The sequence below is a fragment of the Centrocercus urophasianus genome, unplaced genomic scaffold (assembly GCF_019232065.1).
Source record: "Centrocercus urophasianus isolate 14NV4802_14NV808 unplaced genomic scaffold, USGS_Curo_1.0 seq_14, whole genome shotgun sequence".
Lineage (NCBI taxonomy): Eukaryota > Metazoa > Chordata > Aves > Galliformes > Phasianidae > Centrocercus > Centrocercus urophasianus.
In genome coordinates this window covers 19,228,662-19,247,847 of record NW_024884586.1, presented here as the reverse complement: position 1 = coordinate 19,247,847, position 19,186 = coordinate 19,228,662, and the positions used below count along the sequence as shown (strand labels likewise).

General features: G+C 35.6%; 1 protein-coding gene across 1 annotated transcript in view; it reads left to right on the top strand.

Annotated features, from left to right (window-relative positions):
- UBR1 (ubiquitin protein ligase E3 component n-recognin 1) overlaps positions 1 to 18,393 on the top strand; it is a 59,476-nt gene extending 41,083 nt beyond the window's left edge. The window contains 14 exon segments of the mRNA XM_042813257.1: positions 557 to 650; positions 1,846 to 1,994; positions 4,147 to 4,202; positions 4,415 to 4,511; positions 5,069 to 5,136; positions 6,425 to 6,575; positions 7,708 to 7,795; positions 9,200 to 9,333; positions 10,548 to 10,656; positions 11,649 to 11,705; positions 12,183 to 12,260; positions 12,842 to 13,012; positions 15,201 to 15,302; positions 15,758 to 18,393. Coding sequence (XP_042669191.1) covers positions 557 to 650; positions 1,846 to 1,994; positions 4,147 to 4,202; positions 4,415 to 4,511; positions 5,069 to 5,136; positions 6,425 to 6,575; positions 7,708 to 7,795; positions 9,200 to 9,333; positions 10,548 to 10,656; positions 11,649 to 11,705; positions 12,183 to 12,260; positions 12,842 to 13,012; positions 15,201 to 15,302; positions 15,758 to 15,899 — 1,496 coding nt within the window. The 3' untranslated portion in view covers positions 15,900 to 18,393.
- The last annotated feature ends 793 nt before the right edge of the window (positions 18,394 to 19,186 follow it).

Here is a 19,186-nt window from a genome sequence, read left to right as displayed (position 1 = left end):
AATTTAGGGCAATTTTGCTCTCAGTCAAGTCAGGGTAAAATAAAGCTGGCATTGAAGTCATAGGGCTTTCAGAGCTTTATAGCTTTATTTTGGGGTGTTCTCACCAGTTTTCTGGTTTGTTACCATTTCTGCCTTCGCTGTACAAGAAAATTCCATGGCTTAGGGAGGATAGATGTTTGTTAACACTCAAAGTTAAGTTTTTGCTTGAAGAGTTTGTAATGAAACAAAGAAAAAATTAATTCGGGGGTTAGAATGAAATATTTAGGAAACATATGTTACAAAGAATCAATATATTCCGTGCATCCTATGATGCAGGAAAGTTTTCATCTGCTTTGCTGTTTTTTTTTTTTTCTCCTTTTTCAAAACAAAGAAAAAGCACTATTTAAATCCTCACATATTTTTGAATAGAAATGTTAGAAGTATCAGTAGAGTATCTTGGCTGGTGAGGTCTGTTTACAATCATTTTCAAGCCAGTTAACAAGGAGGTCTTCTGTTAGACTGCTGTAAAAATGATAACTTATTTGTGTTTTAATTTGGATCTGATTTCTTCTGGAAGGAGATCAGCAAAATGCTCCAACTTTTGTCAACAAGGGATTGGGGAACTCAGCTTTGGAATTCCATTCTATCCTTAGTTTTGGAGTTCAGTCCTCGTAAGTGCTTTTTTGGCTATATTAATTATCCATGAAATAATCTAAAAAACTTCAGGATTTATATTGAAGGAAGACATTCACTTTTTCAATCTCAATACAGGCTTACTTGTATGTTTCTCTAAGTGTTCATTGAATATCAGCTCTATACAGACCTAGATGAACCTCTTGATCAAACCTAGCCTGGCAGTGTTTGAATTATTTGTGCAAAACTGACTTTTCTATTTCAGAATTCCAGTCGTTTGGGCCACTTTCTGTGCTTCTAGACAAGTCACTTAATGTCTGCTTGCCTTAACTTTCCTGGTATATGTGTGTTTCAGGGTAGTTTTCAGTTGTTTTAGATAAAATAATTTAATACAGATTACTCAGAGGTGTCTTGTCCACTTTTGTTGCGGTGGACAAAAGCTCTCTCCCATCAAAACAAAGCAAATAGGTAGGGGCTTCTGAAGTGTACTTAGCTGTCTCTTTTAAATCAAGTACTCTTAAATCAAGTACTCTACTACTGTTACTTCTATCTGACATCATTGTTATGCAAAATACTTACACATCTGCTATTGTGAAAATGTCATCAGAAGGTTGAATCAAGATCATAAACAGGAGGAAGTCTGAGTTTTACAGTCTGATAATGATAGGACAAGAGGGAGAAGTTTAAACTGTAAGAGGGGAGATTTAGATTAATGTTAGAATTTTTTTACTCAGAGGACATTAAAGTGCTTGAACGGGTTGCCCGGAGAAGCTGTGAATGGCCCATCCCTGGATATGCTCAAGGCCAGGTTGGATGGAGTTGGATTTCTTCCTCCTTAGTTGGCTCCAGCCTAGCAGCTCTTATTCTTTCTATTTTACCCTATCTATTTTTCCATTTTATTGCTATTTTATCATGGCTCTTATTATTTGCAGTAAAAAAGAGAAAAAATAGGAGGTCCAAATGAGATTTGAGTACTTGGAAAACAAAAGTTAGTGAGAATCAAATGCATTCCTTGCACTGCTTAAGTGCAGGAAAGTTCTTTTTTTCTTCTTCTGCTATTTTTTTCCTTGCCAAGGCATGAAGAAAGTAGTACTGAAAGCTAGTCATTTTTTTCCTCCTCTTTAGAAAGGGAATTCTTTCATAAATAGTCTTGACTTTGTTAGCAAACGACTGACATAAATAACAAGCACTATTAATAGTGCAGGCTGAAGTTATCTTGGTTTACTCTTGCAGGGCCAAATACTCAAGCAGTATCAAGGAGATGCTTATTCTGTTTGCAACCACCATTTATAGAGTTGGACTGAAAGTTGCTCCAAATGAAGCTGATTATCGGATTCCTATGATGACCTGGAGCACGTGTGCTTTTACCATCCAGTGTATAGGTAAAGTATAATTTGGGTTTACTTCTTTTTATGGTTCAAAACTCGTAAGGCTGTTTGATTTGTAAAAAATGTATACAGTCTGGATGTATGTACAATAAAGATGGTTCCATATAAGAAAAATATAGGTTAATTCTTATTACATGTAACACATGATCTTTAATCTGGTATAAAGAATAGAATGTTTTTGTTAGATAGTACTGTATAGATACACTATTTACATATGTAATGCTAACACTGGTGAGTTTAATCTTTAAGAGCTGTATTATGAACTGTAACATTAAGCATCTTCAACGATTGCAAAACTGCTGAAGATGATTGAAATGCCATGCATCTTCTGTGTAGCCAAATATCTAATTACTATTGAAACAGAAGTTCCTTTTTCAGATTTTACTCAAAAACACTTTTCAAAGACTTCAGAATCTTTAATCATTCTTGAATGATCTGCATGATAGAACTCATTATTTCTGTTTGTTTTTATTCTTGAAAAATTCTCGTGCAATTTGTAGAACAAATGTGGTTTTCTGTAACCTGAAGTTGCTAAAAATGTGTTAGAGTATTTTTTTTTAATACCATGTGAATCTGTTTTTTGAAGGCAAAATAACCTATTAGCCTAAAAATGCTTGCCTTTTCTGGCTAATGTACCTGCTTAGTGGTCAGTGTTGCTTCATTTGTCTGCTGTATGCACAAAGATGGCACTATAGACATGGAGCTGTACCTAAACCAGAAGTGGCTTTCAGGCAGGGAGAGAGTCGAGAGAAGTCTTTAACTGTGTTCCAGGCATTGAAAATGTAACTCTGCATATCCATAAGAATGATTTGCCAAGTATGCCAGTTTTCCTTCTGACAAAGCTGTTGAAGTACAAGTGTAGTCTACTGTAATTTCATAGCTCGCTTGATTCAGCTAGAGTGTCAGGAGTTCAGAAGGTTTGTAGGAGCACTAGGAAGAAGGCAGGAATAGCCAGAAAAGCTAATTACAGCTATTTTGAATTGTATCAAATGTGCAGATGGTTAGGAGAGGACTGGAAGCCGCTCAGCTGTATTTATATGCACTTAATGCTGTGCATTGGTTGTTTTTTATTTTATCTCAAAGATAAATAAATAAATCTAAAAGCCACCAGCCTTGGTGGCTGTCAAGAGTAAATTTTTGTCAACAAGGGTATATATGGAATAGCTTCTATCACATGTGATATCAAAGACATATGAAAAAAATCTAAGATTTAGATGCGTTACCAGGCAAGGATTATAGCATATGAGAGGTTGATATGATAGTCTGACATATGCTGGGCCATGTAACTTCAAAATAAAAATGATTTTTTATCATTTGTTTTGTCAGTGATAAAAATGTTTTTATCAAATGTTTTGTCTGCAACACTATATGTTGCATATTAAACTGATGTATAGAAGTGCTAAGTTAAAGCACTTCTTTATATTAAAAAATGCATATGTGTATATATTAATATAAAGATATGATATATAGATATAAAGATATATTTGGTAAGACGAAATTTACCAGTTCATCTCTGAGGTGACTAAAACATAGCAGCATTCGTTTAGATGTCTTTTTACTCAGTTAAGTTCATTTAGCTGCTTGGTTTTGGTGGGTTTTTTTTTTGTTTTGTTTTGTTTTGTTTTGGATTATTTCTCTTTACTATCTCTCCAGAACCAGTGTGCTTGGGGAGGGAATGTGAATTGTGTTCTAATTTGGGAAATGTGTTTTTACAAGATTTTTATTAAACTACAATCAAATGAAGTAGTGTGAAGTTGAGGACAAGATAGCTGTACAGAATCTCTGTTAACATTCCTTGATATTTGTGAGCATTGGATAAGAGTAACTGAAAGTACAACTAAATCTATGGAATATCCTATTATCATTCAATGAAGCAGTGTTTCTTTAAATCTTAGAAAGATCTGAAGACTTTAAGGAAAAAAAAGAAAAACCCCTGTTACAGCTTTTTACATAAAAATCCTTTGATGCTATTATGCTGGATTTTTCAAGAGAATTCTAAGCAAGTTGCTCATCAAATTATGCTGTGCTTTAAGAAGGATGTATGCTAAGAAATGTTTTTACCCTTGATTGTGTATGTATGTGTAACTCAAACAGAAATGTTATGTTCCTGTAGAACAAAGTAATGTTTTCTGTGTTTAATTTTAAGAAAACCTCTTGGAAACGGAGGGGAAGCCTTTATTTGGATCTCTACAAAATAGACAGGTATGGGCAAGTAGATATGTGATATGTTTCTCTGTTGAGGATTATCTCTTAAAATACAGTTCAGGCTGATAACAAAAATGTTCTGGAAAAGGTTTCTGTGTTACATGGAAGTTCATATTTAATTCACTTGTCAATGCATTTCCTGTTTGTAGGGGTAGGATTTATTTTGCTAGTATCATTTTCTTGTCCAACCATTTTCTCTTGTGCTCTAGCACAGTGGCCTTAAAGCATTAGTGCAGTTTGCAGCTGCTCAGAGAACAACGTCACCACAGGTCCTGATTCAGAAACATCTGGTTCGTCTTCTAGGAGGTATTGTGTTCCTTTTGTGTTGCAGAAGTTAAAACAACATAGAAAGAAAAGACAGATGCTGAAAACAGTGCTAACTTCAGTTTCTCTGTTTCCTTACATCACAAAGTTTTGCTGCTTGACATAAACTAATTAGTAGTTCCAATCAGTAGAGCCAGCCCTGTATCATTTGAAGTTCCAAAAAATCCTCGAAGGCAGTTTACCCAGGCCTTGGAGCTACTTAGAGCATTAATGTTTACAGATGGCAGTGCTCAAATTGTAGAGACCAAACAGGTAGACAAGGCCACAAATCAGATATTTCTCAATTGTTAGACTTAATCTGTTTAGTATTTTTGAAAGACTACTTGCATTCTAGTTTAAGACACCTTAAGAGTCTCAGAGAGAACTGTTTTTCGTATTTCTTGCCAATGTGCTGAAAGTGGTGGCCTTTTGTGAATACTCTTTTTTAAGTAGCCTTCCACTGAGCAGGATGCTTATGTGTACAGGCTTTTGGATTCTGCTAGATTGCAAGGCATCTAGTGTTGATGGTGAGATGCATAATTAATATCTCTATTTTGCAGTTCTTCTACCAAACTTTAAAACAGAAGACACTCCATCCCTCTTAGAAGTAGATATGTTCCACATTTTGGTAAGGAGGTTCATTTTATTCTTCAGTAATAATGTTTTTGTTTTGTTTTTTTGTTTTTTTTTTAGAACCTAGATTTTTGTGATTTTAACCTGCATTGATTCTTCGCTTGCATGAATTAAATGATTGTGTGAGAGCTCTATACAAGCAAATTATTGTATACTTCTGTGATGTAGAAGTATTTACGCTTAGTTCAGCTGTTTGTAATTTTTGTGTCTCTGCAATCTCACTCTGTTTGAATTTCATATTTGTAATTGCAGCCATCTTTTTACTATCTGTATCTATCAAAACCTGAAAAAAAGCATGAGTACCCTTTCTCAGACTGTGGTCCCCTCATTTTCCTTTTGTCCAAATAGGCCTCATACCTTTTCATTTATGTTCATTCTCATTATCTTCTTTATACTATTTCTCAGCATCTTCTTTCTTTCATAATAAAAATATTATATGAGGACCACACTGAAAGTAGTGCCTCCTATTTTATTATGATGACCGGTGTCATCAGAGGCAGATGGTGGTATGGCAGTAGAGGCTGAACCATTTTGCCAGTATTCTATGGCATTTTGTTGCCATGCAGCAGATGACAGCAGAGGGGCAATGTGACAAAATGGCATCTGACATGGAATTGTGTATGAAGCAAAGGTGTGGAATTTAATTCACACAGGAAAAAAATGCACCTGCTGACCTTCACTGATGCTTAGTGAATGTTTATGGAGACAAACCAGTGGATGTGGGTGCACTCTGGTTCATAATTGGTGAAAATGCATAGCTGATGGTGATGACTGCGTTGAAAAAAGTGTTTTTTAGCTGAGAATTTGTTCTATCTGTAGTGTTATTGTGCTTTTCTTCTCTGTTGTAGTTTCCATGGAATTAAATAAGGCATTACATTCAGAGCAACTTATGTAGTTTTTTTTCTAGCTTAAAACATAATTTGCCCTCATTATCTTTCTAACGCTTGGTTTCCTTTCTCACACTTGTTCAATGTTCTGTTTTTTTACATGGAGCAGAAACTAAGTTTTCCAGGAAGCAGACAAGCTTTCTTGACAAGTACAATGAAGCTGTATCTGTTCCCTGTGTGCTAGTGGGACAACTTGTTTTCAATGAAGTTTTTGCTTTATATAGTGTCTATATATATAGTTTATATATATAGAATTAAAACCAGCAAGATAAATGATGTCAAATTGACTATGGGAATGCAGTATAACTGTATAGTAATGATACAAGTCTTTTACATTACCCATTCAATTAATAAATTTCTATTACTTGAATATTTACTGCTTCCTTTCCACTGTAGGTGGGAGCTGTGTTATCATTTCCGTCTTTATACTGGGAGGATGCTGTAGACTTGCAACCTTCATCAATTAGTTCAGCCTATAACCACCTCTACCTCTTCCATCTGACAACACTAGCACACATGACGCAAATTGTGATCTCTTCAGCAACAGGTAGGGATGTATTTAGGTTGTATCATTTCAGCAGTTCACAGAATTTCTTAACAGTAGTGGTTGAACCTTTTGCTAGTAACGATTAACATCTTCCAGATAGGAACTTTCTTTTTATTAACAGCTTTCATTGCTAGGTAGAAATAAACACTGTTACATTTGAAACAAACAGAAAGGTAGCACTACATCGTTTTCAGATCATTTATTTTATCATTTGTGTGTTTTGCATAAGAAAGTGAGGGTAATCACTGATCAAGTCCATCATTCCAGTGTTGGAACATACGTTCTTCCACTCCTTGCAGGAAAAGCAAGGCGCTGCCCAACAGCAGCACTCTGAGCAGTACAGTGAGAATCAGTATGGATTTTGGAAATACTTTCCTTTACCCATCAAACTATTAAATAGCCAGGATATGGAATCCTATAAACTGCTTAAGAGGAATTTTTACTTTTCCCAGTGTATGGGAACTGCTGAATCATGGCCTGAACCTCTGATTGATCACCTGAGGTGAGCAATGAATCAGCCCTGGGAGCAGAGGTGAAGGCAATTCACCTGTGCTGCTGGAAAGGGTGGAGCCTGGCTGTACCTCTCCTAGACCCATTTAAGAGCTGACTGCCAGTGGGGAAGGATCTCTTCTGGAGATCCTCTCCTCAGGAGTTTCGTAGTGAGCTCAGAGTATGGGTAAGCATTATATCTGTTCTGTTTTGGTATAATAACTGCGTAGCCAAACTCTCTGGTATATTTCATAACTGTAACATCTGTGAAGTCATTGATTATACACCCAGTATTTCACACTACTGTTGAAAAACATCAGTAACCTACAGGCTTTCTGGCTACTACTTCCTGTTTTCTTGAGCATGACAGAAGGAGGAATACAAGAAGTAAAAAATCCTGTTAACTTAATCCATACAGAACAATAACTTGTAAAGTTAACATGAAGAAAGCTGTTTTTACATGAGTGTGCCAGTGAGACAGTAATCATTATCTATTGTAGCATGCAGTTTTAGGAGGACATTCATTAGATTAAAAATAAGAAATAGAAAAGAATCAAAATAAAGTGGGGGAAAAAAAGTTCAATTTACTTAAAAAGTCACAAATGAAGTGCATTTACATTACGATTCATGTTTGTGTGTCCAGAATCCTCTACTGCTCGATCATATGACAACAGTGAGGAGGCATGCTCTGCCCAGGCTTTCTGTAGAGAAGTTTGTCAGTACACCAGTGGGTAAGTAACAATTCAGTGGCAGTACTGTGTCTTGCTAGAAACATAGTAATCCTCAGAGAGTGACCTGAACAACAAAGAAAATGAGGAGGCGAAAAAACCCCAAACAACATTTCATATGGGGAGTTTAGCACAATGCCTTGTGCTTTGTTTCCAATACTCCTGAAATGTAGAAAGAAGAGGGAACTAGAGAAAGGAACCGGTGTCATTAAAAAGCCTGCTACTTGCAGGCAACAGGGCGAATTCTTACACTAAGGATGAGAAGTTACCTATGTTTATCCTGGAGGGAAATGTAAATGCAAACTATAAGTTAAAGAAATGTGAGACTATTTTGAATTTTTTTACTTACACTTTTTCTACTACATATGTGTCTAGTACAAAAGAAGAGGTGAGAAGTGTAAAGCTAATTGTAGTTATTTGTTTGAACATTAGTACTGTCTTGGACTTTTTCGTTGGCTATTATCCTCTGTGTAGTGAAGCTCTTAAGTGCTTCAGTATCTATATGAAAAAGAAGGTAGGAAAAGTGGATGCAGCCTCCACAAATCCTGCTGTGACTTAACTTCACCAAAGCTAGTTGCAAATGCGGGTTTTTTTTTTTTCAAGGGTTGAAAATGCTGCCATGTCTGAAAGTCTTAAGACTAAATTTCTGAACATTAAAAATTTTGTGTTTTAATAATAATATAAGTTTTTTTTCATGCATGTGTTAGAGTCATAGTTGCTGTATATTTTGGAGCGTTCAAACACAGAATTAAATGCCAGAATTCAGGCTGAAACTGTTAGCGTTTTTATTTCTGTATACGCAGTACCTCCTGATCCCACCATGCTTTAACACTAAAAATAGTAATTCTGAAATGGTCTGTGATGGAGCTTTACTTGTTGTTTCTCAGCAGATCCTCGACAATGCTTGTCATCATCCTGCTCACATAAAGGTGTAGTTAGTGGTGGTTAATTTTTTTCTGAGAAAATTATCACTTCAGTATTTATTTTTTTTTTTCCAGAAGTAGGACTAGGATAGTTTAAAATAACAAGAATAGTGTTGTAGTTTTTATAACATAATGAAATGTGAGGCATATTATTTTCAACTGTTATTTTTGCTGTGTGTGATGATTACTTAATTTTTTTCTTCCTTAATCCTTTTGGATTGCATTTGGAGCTCTGAATGCATGGAAAAATGCTGTTATTCCAAGAATTACTGGTTTTCTGTAATAAAAAAGCTGCAGATATACATTAGTTACTTCATGTGTATTATGCCATGCTGTATTGAGCAGTTTAAATTGGAGTTGTCTGAAGTTGGGCAGCTTTGTTTTGTACATAGCTAACATTGTAGCAGTTCTAGACAAAATGTAAAAGTATTCTAAAGATGTGCACTGTAAACTACTGCAGGTATTTCTCATTTGTGTATTACAGTTGCTTTAGTCAGGATATTCCAGGCTGGCTTGTGTGGGATTGTGTTAAGAGAGGCATCATGCCTTATCTTCGTTGCGCTGCTTTATTTTTTCATTATTTGCTGGGAGTTTCTCCACCTGAGGAGCTACTACAAGGTAAACATGAGAAAGCAAATGTATCCTTGTTGAAATTGTTTGTTCTGTTATTGGTGTGAAGGAATTTTTAATGTTCACAATAACTCAACAGTAGATAACGTTAATAAGACTTAAAAGGGAAAGATCAATTTGTGTATGAAAGGAAAATATGGGAAGTTGGGTGGTCTAGGATTTCCGCGGAAAAATTGCTTCTGAACATGTGCAAATATTGAACTATCAGTGGTGTTTTGGTAGTGACCATCTATGGCTACAAAGATTTTGAAATTTGAGGCATTTTAGAAGCTTAGATTATAAGATCTGAGAAATAGCCTGGAGTGTATTAAAAATGAGAAAACACACCATAAAGCTCAAAGAGCACATCAACTTTCTTGTGCAATTGCTGATGTTGGCAAATGCTAGCAAAATAGAACTTACTAGAAATAAAGCATGTTACAAAATTTGAAACCTATTTCTTAAAGAATTCTAATGCATTGCAGATACTAAAACCAAAGTGCTTTGTTTTTTGTTAGAATGCAGGGAAAAGCTGAATTATCAACTATTTGAAAAGGAGAACCAATGCTTCAATACACAACAGAAACATAGTCTTGCACTTATTTATGTAAATTATGAGCTAAGATTGAATATCATTAATTTGATTGCAAGTCCAAATCTTTGCACTGTACTTCTGTTGCCATCAGTAGAAAAGTGCTGTCAGTACCATCTGTAGAAAGGAGTCACTTGGTGAAGCAGCAGTGCTGTTTCCTGCAGGCCCTGTGAGCCAATACTTGACCACTTAGCAAGCTAGTAGCCTGGCACGACACTGTTGCATGTTAGCACTGACTTGATCATAGAGGAATTAAATATCATTGCATGCTCAAAGAGTAGTAAAAAGCTGAAATAGGATAGGTAAGGAAATCTGCTGCACCAATGTGTTAGGTACTATGCAATGAAATTAAGTTTAAGCAATAAACCACATTTTTATAATGACTTATATATGACTTAAATCTGATGTTATTACAGTATTATAAAACCAAAAGCAGATCTTGAGCTAATTGTCATAGCCCCAATTACATCAATGGAGCTATAGTCAGTTGTACAATCTCAAGAAGCTGTGCTCTGGCTGGAAAACCTGAATTATTAAATGGAAGAAGAATGGGGAGAATTGTAGTTTTGAGCGAATTATTCAGCAACACTGAGATGTTTCAACTGTCACTCTTTTCTTTTTTTTTATGCAGTTTCTGATGAAGGGCAGTTCAAGGCACTTTGTAGTTACCTTTCTCTACCCACCAATTTATTCCTGCTCTTCCAGGAGTATTGGGACACTGTAAATCCACTCCTTCAGAGGTACTAATTGAACATGGACAGGACATGTTTTTGTGTTGTGATGACCCTGTGGGAATTGTATCAAATTTCTTAACAGAGATTGAGCTCATGCTAGAGTTGTGAATGTTCACTTGATGTGCATAAATATAGTGAATTTTTTTAAGATCTTAAAAAACTTAGAGCACAACAATTATTTTTTCATATTTTACTAGTTATATTAATTTTATATTACAATTACAGTGTAAGTAACTAGTGCTTGCAGACATACAGGAGTTTGATTCCTATAGGCAAAAGGTATCATGAATCATTGCATGCATGGTGTAGCATCTGCTGTTCACTGGCCTGTTTTTAATGTCAGTAGCAAAAGTGTTGATTATATAAGTTATGAAATGAGAGCACTGAAAACTTTATAGCCTGCCAGATGAGTCTTTATACTGTATCTTCTCTGGATTTCCAAAATAGACTGATGAAGGTAGAAGATAGCTGAATTGTGTAATATAAATATTATGTATGTTGTAATCTGACGGTAAAGAAACAATTGGTAAAAATTCTTCTTTCAAAAATGCAAGTAAAATAACTCCTTGCTACAGCCGGCCCTCATCTATGAGAGTAGTTGAATAATTCTGCTTTATTGCGTTGACGAATGTCTCCGTGTATTTACTGTGACTGTTTCAGTCCATGGTTACATCAATTATTATTGCTGATTCTTGGCAGAGTTCTGTGGATCTCACTTGTAAGAACTTGTAAGAGAGGCCAACTCTCTTGCATGTGCTTGTGAACTTCAGAAAGTAATTGATAAGGGCAGATCTAAGAAATCTGTTGTAGTCTTCATAGCAAAAACAGAAGTTTTGAGTGAAATACAGCCTTTTTTAGGCAGTAGAACAGTTGACAAATCATCGGATGAGCTCAATACTTTACCTATGTATCTGCTTATTTCTTATTAGTTGAGTTTAGCAACACTGAAGGTATATTATTATTAAATGCTGTCTTCTGCAAATCTTTTTTCCAAATAGGTGGTGTGCTGATCCAGTGGTGCTCAGTTGCTTGAAGGGCAAGAGCACTGCAGTAAGGTTAGTAGACTGGATTTTGTTGGTTTTTGGGGTTTTTTTTTTGGTCCTTTTTTGCCTTAAAACTGTCTAGGAATGAAGTGGTTGCTAGGAGTTAGCAGTGCCTGTATTTTTTTTTTTTCCTGTTGAAGTACTACCATAAATTCATTTCGCTTTGGCTCGGTGATTCTTCGTTGAGAAGGCACAGCATTCTGTTAACCAATTTATGTGCTTTGTCTAGGGGAAAAACAAAAGCTAACTGAAGCATGAGATACCTTTGTGCAAATATGTTATATATGCAATTTAATTTCATCAGCTTTGTTGGAAAGTAGAAATACTGAAACTTCCATCTGGACTTCTAGAGAAGCTGGTCAGGAATTGGAGAAGTTTACATAAGGGACCAGAAACTTAGCAGGATAATGATCTATATCTATCCATTATGCTTTTTGCTGTGATGTATATATATATTTTTTTCTTGTAATATTTCTTTCACTTATGCAGGTATCCTCGGAAAAGAAATAGTTTAATAGAGCTTCCTGAAGATTATAGCTGCCTTCTGAACCAAGCATCACAGTTTAGGTAATGTACTTAGTTGTCCTGCTGGGTGTTTTGTCACTTTGATACTCCTTCAGTTATTGTAGCTATTGTTAGGACTATAAACAGAAATGGTTTTGTGGAAGCAAAAGCACTTATGCAGTTATACAAGTCGGTACTAGCAGTTGTTCATTTTAAGGCTGCAATGCAGCAGCTTGCTCAATGTATTCACTTTTGTTTGGAGGTATTCCACTCTAATCTGCTGGTCATTTTTCACCATTGTAATGTGGGTTTGATGTGGCATTCAGCCTGAGTATTTTTGCATAGGACACAAGAAGCCTGTCAGGTTGGCTCTGTTTTGTGCCAGGGAGTATGAATCACAGGATAATTTGGATGAGAGTGACTTCAGCACATCATCTAGTCCAATCTCCTGCTTGAAGGGGGTATCTTGCAGCTGGAATCTTTGAAGCAGTATAGAAACAGAACCAGAGGAACCAACTGTGTGATACAAGGTTATGACAACAGTATATATCTTAAGTGTGGCTTTCTTTTTAGGAACATTATTGGTAGTTAGCTTTCTTCTGAAGTTTCGTGCTTAAATAACAATCTAATTACACTTTTTCTAGATGCCCACGGTCTTCTGATGATGAACAAAAACATCCAGTACTATGTTTATTTTGTGGGGCTATGTTGTGTTCCCAGAATACTTGCTGTCAGGAACTTGTGAATGGAGAGGAGTTGGGAGCCTGCACTTCTCATGCTCTCCAGTGTGGAGCTGGAGTCTGTATGTTTCTCAAGTAAGTAGCTAGATGGAATTTAACATATTAGTGAATAAAGGGAAATATTTGAAGGTCAAAAAGCAAAACGTTGTCAAAGCACTTAATTCTTTTCAGGCAAAACAATAACAACAACCAACAGTGACAAAAAAAAAAGACAACCCAAAACATTACTTTAACCAAGTGATGGTTAAATGTTAGTAGCATTACTTTAATACAGAATACTAAGAAGTCATATTGCTGCTGTTAGTTGTTTTGCATTGTTCAGGTTCTGAGTCAGATCATATGCTTTACAGAACGGGTATAGATATGAACTTGTTTGAAGGTGATACAGCTACTCTGTACTGAGCAGTTTCATTTAGATAAGTTAGAATTACATATACCATACCTTTAAGCTGTGATTTTTAAGTGAACTTTACCATGGATTTAGCATCTAGGGGGTTATCTTCTGTGATTAAAACTTCCTGTGTTTCTGCTGTACCACTTAAAAATGTGAAGGAAAGAACTGATCTTTATCTTTTTGTTGTTGTTGTTCCTAGTTCACAAAATGTTTGTATTTCTACTTCAACATAGGATTCTAGCGGAAGCTGTGTGAGTCTTCTGTGTATTTAGAGGATCATATACTGTAGCATTTCTAATAATGAGGTTAAATGGAAACCTGGAGACTTAGATTTAGAACACTTTATTTCTTGTGGAAAGATAATATCAGGCATAACTGTAGTCCATGTCTGTTCTTTAAGTTGCCTAAGTTAAAATGGCGCTGTAAACATGGGCTCAGTTCTGGGATTGATATTTTTTCAGCGTATCTGTCTAGACTACTCAGTGCTTCTCTTTATTAAGGTGTCCGTGGCAATACAGCTGTGACTCGCACTAATCTTTCTTCACACTTAAAGAGCCTCAATAGGAATAGCAATCCAGAGGCCTGTGAGTTGGCAGAAGCAGAATACCTTTTTAGCTCCAGAGAGTACTGTCCTGCATAGTGTACTCAGAGATATAGGTACTATAAAATAACTTTTTTCTCCTTCCATTACTTAAACGCACAGACTTGTGCATACGTACAGCTATAAATGGAGGGGGGTATGTTGTTAAAGCTGGCTGGTTAATCAGCTGAATGGCATTTGATACATTTTTGGGTAAGCAACTCATTATTGCTGCGCTACTGACATTGCCACAAAGGTAATGGTAACAAGAACAACTTCTTTGAGTAATGAAGTAGCTAAGCACACAAGCCCAAAGAGGATGTACTTAGGTGCGTATCTACCATGGAGCTATGGCTGTAACCTCTTCTAAGTTGTGCACAGCACCTTGAATTGCTAGCAGAGGCAAATCATATTAATGGTATATTTTGTTTGGATTGGAGTTGTTTTATATCGTAGAGGGTGGATGGATGAGTTGTGGATCAGAACAACATGGTTTTCAAAATGAACACATAACATTTGGTTACCTGAACAGATTCTAATATGGAAAGGAACCTAGCTGCAGTAACTTCAGGAGTTTATACAGGATAGCTCACAGTTTTCCTTACCTCACGCAGGACTTGTACTGTCTGAAGACTGCTTCTGGTAGTTACACTAATTCTCATCTCAGTACCCTACAGTGTAGAACAGAGTATAGATATCTAGGTAGTGCCTCAATTCAATAATGATCTATGGGAATAAGATCCTGTTATGGCTAACCTGATGTTACAAAATGAGTTTCATATTTCCTTCTGTTTCTGAACTCTTAAATGCTATCAAGGATTATACTTAAAACAATCTTTAAAGTTGACTTATGGTGACACATAAGTGTCCTTGCTGCTGATACTGAGACAGTAGTTTAGATCTGGTGTATCTGTTTTTAAGCTAAATGCAATCCATGCTGTTGAATCTATCATAATTCATGCTATGTAACTATTAGTTAAATCTGTTTAAAATAGCAAAAGGATGCAAAAGGATTTGCATAGGAAACATCCTATGCAAAAGGATGTTTGCTGCAAAGTGATTGTGGTACAAACTCCATGCTTATGTCTATAAATTGGAAAGTTAATATGCTGCACATATTCGACCACAAGCTGATGCAAAGTAACCTATATAAATCCTGACTAATTGAATCTGTTATTGATGTAGATCATACTTAAGCTATCAAAAAGTGTAGGTTATGAAAAATAATTTTGTGGTGATAATGTTGAAGATAGATATGTTTAAAATAAATACCACTGTTTTTCCTTAAGAATCAGGGAATGCAAAGTTGTCCTCATAGAAGGTAAAACCAGGGGCTGCTTATATCCTGCTCCATACTTGGATGAATATGGAGAAACGGATCCAGGTCTGAAGTAAGTAAATGTTCGACTTGTTTGCTTTCTACATTTCTGTTTTGGTGCTTTTGTTTCTTAAGCACATTAGACATGACCTTCCTGCTAGTGCGTACAGCACTGTAATATGCGTCTTAGCTTGGTGAACTTGTTTAACTGATGGCAGTTTCCAGTCGTGAATGAGTCATTAGCAGTGGGAAAATCCACTTTTTTGGTTCCGTTAAACTTTCTTAATTTTCTAAGGAAAAGCATACAGCAACTGCCATTACTGAAGAGTCACCTTGGAAGCAACATTCATTGATCGTTATGCTTGGAATTCTTTCATTTCCTGTGTACTTGTTGGAGTTGCTGTTCATACAACTGTTCAGTATTAATTGGCTATTGCTAAGACTTTTAATGCTAGACTATTAATGAAATAACTTCAGTTGATATTCTGATATGCTTATTTGAGTATTCTCCTTTCTCCTTCTATGAAGAAGAGGCAATCCTCTGCACTTATGTCGGGAGCGTTACCGGAAGCTGCATCTGCTATGGCAGCAACACTGCATCATAGAGGAGATTGCCAGGAGTCAAGAAACCAATCAGATCATCTTTGGGTTCAATTGGCAACTGCTCTGAGTCTCTTTATTTTAGTGAAATCTTTTACATTTGGCAGTGCTTTGGAAACAGAAAGGGGAGTGGCAGTAAATGCTCTAAAGTGGGTTCTGTAGTTCAGATGCAATTGATGGATTCTCTAGGTTGAATGTAGTGCTGATACATTGAAACAGAATTTCATGTCAATTGTCTTGCTTTGTTTTATTTCTCAAAAGGAAAACTACCTTGTATAATTGTTACTGAACATTCAGATCCAGAAATATTTCCACTTTTTTTTTTTTTTTTTTTGAAAAGTTGCTATCGTCTCACATGTTTGACGAGGACAGCTTTCCAAATCCTGTGCTTCAGGGCACATATATTTGTCTCTTCCTTGCCTTGAGAGTATACTTAACTGGTGTTGCTGAGTAAAAAATAACTTTATTTTCTTTCTTTTCCCAGGTTTAGTGTGACTTTTAAATATGTTAAGATCTGTGGGTTGGTAGTAGTACCAAGCCTGTAGTAATCTGTAGTAACAGGAACAGCAAACATTAAGTTGTATGAAAAAAGCCTGCATTCTGCTATATCCTGGAATTTAATGAAGAGTTTTTATCAATAAACTCTTTAAAGGAGAAATATGCATAGAAAGTGGAATTACCATCTTGTTTGTTCCATTAAAAGAATAGTCTGTGCTTTTCGCACTGCCGGAACCGCACTTTATCTAATGAATTTGTCCTCTATTAATGCTGTATATCCTGAGAGGTCTAGGGCTGCAGCATTTGGTTAGGTTTTGGTTAGTTTTACTTCTTTCAGTTATTTACATGGTTTTTTTCTTGAAAGCCAAACAGGAAAATAACTGCTGTAGTATATCTCTGCAAGTTACATAGGAGCCTGAGACTTCAATAAAGTAGACTACCTTCAACGCTGTCACTGGACTGAAATCAAGGCCCTAAATCAGTCAGCCTTGAAATTAGAAATAAATTTATTTGCCTGTGTTTGGGAAACTTTCCACTCTTCATCCTCTGTCACAATTGTTTGGAGCCATGCCTGCATAAATGAAAACGTGTTTTGGGGGTCACATTCAGTACTTGGAGCAGAAAAGTGAAAGAAGATAAGTATGTCTCTTTGCCCTTAAGTAGTTTATGGCACATCGTGATTGAGCTCTCTCTTAATGCTGTAGGATTGTGCTTCAGTTCTAAATGTCTTTTGTTTTCTGAATTACAGCTGTAATATACATGAAAGAATTAGTTATGTAATGGGTAAAAATGCTTTCCAAGGAAATCACATTGGCGTCAAAGCTGGAAGTTTTCAATATTCTTAATTCCTTCTCCTTTTGCTATTTGGATTTTTTTTTAATGCCATTTTAATAAGGCTCACAAGGGAAAGTTTTCAAAATAATATCTGAGAATTTGTTTTTCTATTGTTTCCTTTGTTTAATTTTTTTACTGACAGGTAGATTCTCAGATAATGATTTAGATATAATTAGAGCTGTTCCCCTAGTTTCTTAAAGCTTTTAGAGTACATGAGTACGCTGAACAGCGCCATAATTCATCTACAAATGGAGTACAGGTAGACTTGAATATTATGATTTGCAATTCTTTTTTTTCTCTTCAAGAACTTTTGTAGTAATCCTTCCCTGGTGATATAAACAGCTGACTTTGGAGTGTTTTCTAGGCCTTTTTTTCTTGCAGTTATGACTATTGTCCTTATCTTGATTCTTGCAGATTTTAAATCTGAATATACAACCCTTCAAAGACAAGCATAATTCTATTAGACTTATCTAAAATGTATTTGAAACATGTAAAGAATTTAGAAGAGGAGTTGTGATGAAAGCTTGCAATTGCTGAAGATATCTAAGGACATTAAAACACTTTTTACCAAGAAAAACATGAGTTCAGACTAGGAAATTGTGGCTTATTGATACCAGAACTGTGTTGTTCTTCTGTTTTTTTTGTTTGTTTGTTTTTTTTTTTTTTTTGTTTTTTTTTTTTTTTTTTTTGCTCAGAGTTCTAGCTTTTCATTTATCAGAAACTTTCAGTAACCTTGCACTTCAGTAATAAATTCTGATATCGATGGTGAGGTGAAATCAGTGTTATGTTCTCTGTCTGAACTGTAATATATTTGTAAAGATGGCAGCTGGTTTGAACAGGTGAGCTCTTGTTTGAAGCTCTAGAAATATGTGTGTAGTTGGAAAAATGAGAGAGAAAGAAAAGGGGCAAAGTTGTGTCTCCACGTATGTTTGCACATACTCATTAGCAAATGGGCTCCCATATCATTCACTGACTGGTGTGGTCATCTTTCATTTCATAAATTACTATGCAGTTTTGTTCACTGTGAGTATGATCTGTATTTAGTGATCACAAGATGCTTATGCCACCAATTTTCATTCCATCCAGGCTGACAGAAGAAATTTGATAATGCACATATTGGTTTCTTTAATTGCAAAAATGTAAATTTGAAACTTGTATAATGTTCTTGTGCTTTTGAAATAAAATATCTTGTATATGTATATTTAAAAAAGGAAATAAAGTAACTTCTCATAGATTATTCCACTTTTATTTGGAGGCACTTTCACACTTCTGATTTTTGCAAGAGTGTTACAGAAGGTCTGCAAGTATGGAAAAATGGAAGAATTATTAAACAGTGGTGAACTGTGATCCGCATCATCATTGTACCAGTGAGTACTGGTGGCAGTTTTTCTTATTTAAATAAATATTCCACTTGAAACTTATGCTAATATTTCAAAGATGCAGACTCCTGCAGTGTTTATCTCAATTTTTAAAAGAAGTCGTAAGCATATAAGGTAATACTCAAAGGTCTCTAACTGATTGATTGGTACAATGTAGAAAATAATATGGAGGATGATTATGGCCGTGATATGTTTTCTTCAAAGATGAAAATTGTTTCATTTCTGTGGCACAATCTTGTATTTTTTATCTATGTTTTGCAGATGGAGGCTGAATTTATTTGCTGATACAGAAAACAAATGAAAAACAAATACTGACTTCTCTACAAGTCTCTAAAATCCAATTAGTCCTAGCTCCGTTTCTGGAAGCTTATGTTGTGTGGTTGAATGTATAGATTAAAGAGGAGCTGTTCAAAAAATGTGCCTGAGAGAGAGACCTGAAATTACATGTATTGCTTCTTGCAGTGATGATTAAGGGTGAGACCAGGTATTAAGTTAAACATGAAATACTGAAAGTTGAGCCTGAGCTTCTTTTTGTATTGCTTGTTTATGAGGTCACTGTCAGGAAAAAGGACTGTAGTTTAAGCAATTTAATTATAGGCTGTCACAATTAAGAATCAGACTGACCTAGGAAATTTCTAGGCTTCAT